The 5,532-nt window shown below is 36.7% G+C and overlaps 1 protein-coding gene across 1 annotated transcript; it reads left to right on the forward strand.

Annotated features, from left to right (window-relative positions):
- The first annotated feature begins 2,863 nt into the window (after positions 1-2,863).
- On the forward strand, positions 2,864-3,901 carry LOC142635577 (uncharacterized). Its single transcript, XM_075809712.1, has 3 exons — positions 2,864-3,161; positions 3,381-3,520; positions 3,611-3,901. The coding sequence occupies exons 1-3, from the start codon at positions 2,864-2,866 to the stop codon at positions 3,899-3,901; spliced, it is 729 nt and encodes a 242-aa protein (XP_075665827.1).
- The last annotated feature ends 1,631 nt before the right edge of the window (positions 3,902-5,532 follow it).

The following is a 5,532-nucleotide window of genomic DNA, read 5'->3' on the forward strand; positions in this document are numbered from 1 at the left end:
ATCTTTAAAGTAATAAATTATTTGAAAAAGTTCTTTGGGCTCTTAGGCCCAAGGTTTTGATTTTTTTTTTTTTTTGGTGAAAACTTTTCAGGTCTTGGAGTTCAGTATTTAAATGATTTAAACCAAGATTTGATTGTTTGAAAAAACTTTGGGCCTTAAGGTCCAAGAATTAATGTTTCTTGAAAAATGGTTTGTTTTGAAGCTACGCATTGGGCTTAAAATTTTGTTTGATTGTTAGTTTTGAGGGTTGGCTTTGATTGGAGTGCTTATCCTCGAATGTGTTCTTAAATGTGCAGGAATTTTTGTTCACACAAAATTTTTGTATTTGCCATGGGTCTTGCGCTTGAGGATAGAACAAATGGGCGAATGCCCCTAGTGTGAATGTGCTTGAAAACAGACAAGTGAATGTTCCTATGGTTTCATGATGTTTTGTGACTTTTGATTATGGTTGTCAAATCTTTTGAATGATTAGAAAGTCAAATATTTTAATTTTGAGTCTATATTATTCCTAACCTAAGGTGATGTGCATGATTAGGACTAAACCTTTGACAAGCTGCCTATGTACCTCTTTTAGGGGAGGATCACGTCCAAAACTAGTTCGAATGAATAAGGAAAACTTATGACTTAATTCATAGAGCACATGACTTATGACTTAATACATGACTTAATTTATAAAGCGCATGTTGAATTAATTAACCAATTATCTTGAGCCTTGTGGGCCAACGGGATTAGAGCTAGCCTTCTATAAATATATAATTGTAATTCAACGTTAGATATCATTGTAGAATAAACTAGTTGGTTGCTTACTACATTTCCTCTCTCTCTCTCTCTCTCTCTCTCTCTCTCTCTCTCTCTCTCTATGTAGAGTGACTACCTCGAATTAAGTCAATTTTCCTACAATTCCCCCCATCTCCATTAGGAACCACTAGGTTTCTGACATAATATTTTCATATGAGAAAAGAAAAGGTTACTCATATTTCAATATTGTTATTATATGAAAAATTCTCTTCCAACTTTGTCAAAAAATGGCATATCAAAACAAAGTTGTCAAAACGAGGTTTCAAAATAAAACATACTATTAAATTACCCCACCCCAAACTATCAAATTATTATTATTATTATTATTATTATTATTATTATTATTATTATTATTATTATTATTATTATTATTATTATAATAAAAAAAGGACAGTTGAGCTGCTTGTGTTTAGCAAAACGACAGTAACAAGCTTTAAAACGGTAGAGGCTAAAGTTTGGATAGATAAATTTACGCTTCTATCCTTAAAAGCTAGAAATTTGAAGAGTTAAAGAGCATGGGTTGTTTGGTATTTTGGCTCTTGGCTCTATCTTATCTCTTGTTTGACTTTTTGTCAGCCTAATTCCTTTGTTGATAAACACAAACACGGGACACTCCCATCACGAGAGAGAGAGAGAGAGAGGTTCTGTGTTGGCCCGATCCGAACTGCTCGTTTGATCTCCTAATAAAATTTACTGTAGTTAAATTCAAATGGGTGGGATACTACAATGCAATCGCATATGTGGATATGGACATATTCAATCACAAAGGTAGAAAATTTATAATAAGTAGAAAGGGTCTTATTAATGGGTGCTCTTAGAACAATTCTTAAATTTTGGGCAATTTTTGACACAATGTTTATAAGAAATATAAAAAACTATCAAACTAGTTAATTTCTTTTTCTTTTCTTTTTTTGGCCCCATAAAAAGTTTTTAAAATATTTCCTAAATCAATGCACTAAAAGTATCTATTAACTTTTCCCAAAAAATGATGGAAAACCAACTAAGTGGCTATCTTTTTAGGATTAAAAAAACTTGATAACTCTCATTTAAGTAAAAATTTGAAAAAAAAAATAACTTGACAACAAAACAAAATAACGTGAGAGCTTTTCCTATTTAAATTTAACCTTTTTTCTTTGGTTTTTTAGGCATTGAAATTTTTGTTATGGATGTGTATGTTAGGATTACTTTTATAATGCTTCTGTACCTACTGTTATTGTATTAGGTGTTGTATGTTGGTTGTATTAGTACCTATTGTTGTTGTATTGGGTGTTGTATAGTGGTTGTATTAGTTGGGTGTGTTAGTAGATTTAACTATGATTAATAGGTAGTTAGTTAGGCTGAGGTGGTTAGTTGGTTAAGGTACAGAGTGGAAGCAGTTGTGGGGTAGAACAAGGCATTCAATCTTGTATAAAAGGCTAAAGGCTCATGAATAACAACAAGCCAATTGTTACCAAGTCAATATCTTTCTAATTCTCTAATTCCCTTTCTCATTCCCATTCTGTCCTCCAACCCAGCTACCCCTAACTACAACTACCCATAATTTCCTGACAAAGTAGTCCACGACCCTTGCAATTGGTATTAGAGCAGGCTTTCCTTGGCATCCATTGCAAAGACTCGTGCTTCTGCTGCAACCAACAAGGTTATTGCTTCACTTTGGAATACCACTAATCATCACACAAAGGAGTTACAAGAGATGAGAACCATTCAATAGATCCATACGAGAACGTTGAATGAAATGAGTCAACAGTTGACTACAATCTTGCAGAAATTGAGTTCTTTAGACCAGGGTGGATCACTCCAATCTTAGAGAATTGGGGAAAATCACAAACTTAATTTTGCAATGTTGCCTATGTCTCGGCCCATGAAGTTGGAATTTCCCAAATTTTCTGGTGAAGAACCTACGAGTTTGATGTATAAGGCTAATCAGTACTTCAGATACTATAATACCCCTATTGGAGAGAAATTAATGCTTGCTTCATTTCATATGGAGGGAGAAGCACTGATTTGGTTCCAAGAAAGCGAAGAAACTGGGGTGTTTTGTGACTAGGAGTCTTTGGTTCAAGCTATGCAAGTGAGGTTTGGCACAACTGCATATGATGATCCTATGGAAATGTTAACCAAGTGGGGGCAAACATCTTCTGTGGCAATGTATAAAGCTCAATTTGAGGTCTTGTCAAATAGGATCAAAGGGTTATCTCCAACACACAAGTTGAGTTGTTTTCTCGGTGGTTTGAAGGATGAGATAAGGCTCCCTGTTCGTATGCTCAATCCTCAATCATTAAATGAAGCCTTTGGACTGTCCAAGATTGAAGAAGAATACAATTGGAGCTGTAAGAAGTCTTCTAAGGTTCAGATGGAACAAGGTAAGCCGTCAATACTTGGTCCACCCAAAGCTCTTCCTTTGATAGATAGCAAGACTAATAAATTGCCAATTAAAAGAATATCACCTACTCAAATGGAAGAAAGGAAGAAAAAATGATTATGTTATAATTGTGATGGGAAATGGGATCTTGGACATAAGTGCAAAAATGCCATGTTGTTTCTTCTTGACTGTGTGGAGTGTGTGCCTAATGATAGTTTAGGAATAAGAATTGCTAAATTGGAAGAGGGGGGTGAGAATTCTGTTGTTGATTGTTCTTTGAATGGTCAAGAGGGCAGTGTTGAAGAAGCTGGAATCACCCTTTATGCTCTAAGTGGTACTCCTACTTCTGGTACCATGAGGGTGATGGGAAGGATTAAGCATAGATCCTTGGTGATTTTGATAGACTCAAGTAGCACACATAATTTTGTGGATACTTCACTGTTCTCTTAGTTGCACATTCCTGTGGACACTTCTCAAGTTTTGGAAGTGAAGTTGGCTAATGGTGATGTGCTTAGGACTCAAGGGTTGTGTGAGGCAGTTTCTCTTTGTGTTCAAAGGCATCAATTTTTGGTTCAGTTATATGTATTGCCTATGGGAGGGTGCGATCTAGTATTAGGGACCCAATGGTTAAGTACTCTTGGAGTCATTCAATGGGACTTCAAGCTACAGACTATGTGTTTTTCTTATGGACAAAATTTTGTGCTCTTGCATGGGTTGAGGGAAGCAAGTTCTCACATTTAAGAAGGCAACCATTTCTTGAAGGCACCTATGAATAAGGGACTGGTCTTACAAATTGCATGTCCTACTACTGCTTATTCTACAGATTAGGTTGTCCAAGTTCCTGCTCAGGTTGTTGATCTGCTGCTAGAGTTTGAGTCTATTTTTGCTACTCCTTAGGTTTACCTCCCATCAAGGGGCATGAACACCAAATACAGCTTAAGGAGGGCGTTCAAGCAATCTGCCAAAGACCTTACAAGTACCCTTTTTATCAAAAAGATGAAATTGAGAAAATAGTTCAAGAGTTGTTATCTGTTGGTTCAATTAGGCATAGTTTTAGTCCTTTTTCTTCACCTATTCTCTTGGTAAGGAAGGCTGATAGGTCTTGGAGATGTGCATTGACTATAGGGCATTGAATCATGATACTATTAAGGAGAAGTATCCAATCCTTGTCATTGATGAGTTGTTGGATGAGTTGGATGGGGCTTGTGTGTTTTCTAAATTGGATTTGAGGTCTGGTTACCATCAAATTAGAATGAAAGAAGAGGATATTCCCAAAACTGCTTTTAGAACACATGAGGGCCATTATGAGTTCTTGGTGATGCCCTTTGGCTTAACTAATGCTCCCTCTACTTTTCAATCATTAATGAATGACATCTTCAAGCCCTTCTTAAGGAAGTTTGTCCTTATGTTTTTTGATGACATATTGGTGTATAGTAAATCCTTGTTTGATCATCTTGGTCATCTCAGATTAGTCTTGGAGACCTTGGCCAAACACCAGCTATTTGCTAAGAAATCCAAATGTATGTTTGCTTATGGGGAGGTGAAGTACTTAGGTCACCTTATTTCTAGTGAGGGAGTGAGAACTGGCCCAAAAAAGACTGCCGCTATGTAGCAATGGCCTGTCCCTAGAGATGTTAAAGCTTTGAGGGGTTTCCTAGGTCTCACTGGGTACTATAAGAAGTTTGTTTGAAAGACTATGATCAAATTGTTACACGGCTGCACCCTTGACTGCTCTATTGAAGAAGGATTCCTTTGTTTGGACTCTAGAAGCTGCCACTGCATTTCAGAGACTTAAGGAGGCTATCTCAGGTGTATTGGCTTTGCCCAATTTTACAAAGCCTTTCACTGTGGAGTGTGATGCTTCTGGTGTAGGCTTAGGGGCTGTCCTAATGCAAGATCATAGGCCTATTGCCTTTCATAGTCAAGCCCTGAAAGGTAATAAGCTATCACTTTCTACCTATGAGAAGGAATTACTAACTCTAGTGGTGGTAGTTAAGAAGTGGAGAATCTATTTGTTAGGGAGACCATTTGTTATTAAAACAGACCATCAAAGTTTAAAATACCTCTTAGAGCAGAGGGTGGGCACACCAGCATAACCAAGGAGCTTGGTTATGCTTTCATTGTGGAGTACAAGCAAGGTAAAGAAAATGTGGTGGCGGATGCACTCTCCAGAAGGTCAGGTGATGAATTTACTGCTTCTTTCCAATCTGATTTCCTTGTTTCTATTCCAAGTGTATCATCTATTTCTAGTGTTTCACATACTTCAGAAGGAACCCTATGCATTATATAATTTCCTACTCCATCATGGCTGTCTGATCTTAAGTTAAGCTATGCTTCTGATCCTAAGATTCAGTCTATTATGCAGGCTATTT

Source organism: Castanea sativa, chromosome 5, assembly GCF_040712315.1.
Source record: "Castanea sativa cultivar Marrone di Chiusa Pesio chromosome 5, ASM4071231v1".
Lineage (NCBI taxonomy): Eukaryota > Viridiplantae > Streptophyta > Magnoliopsida > Fagales > Fagaceae > Castanea > Castanea sativa.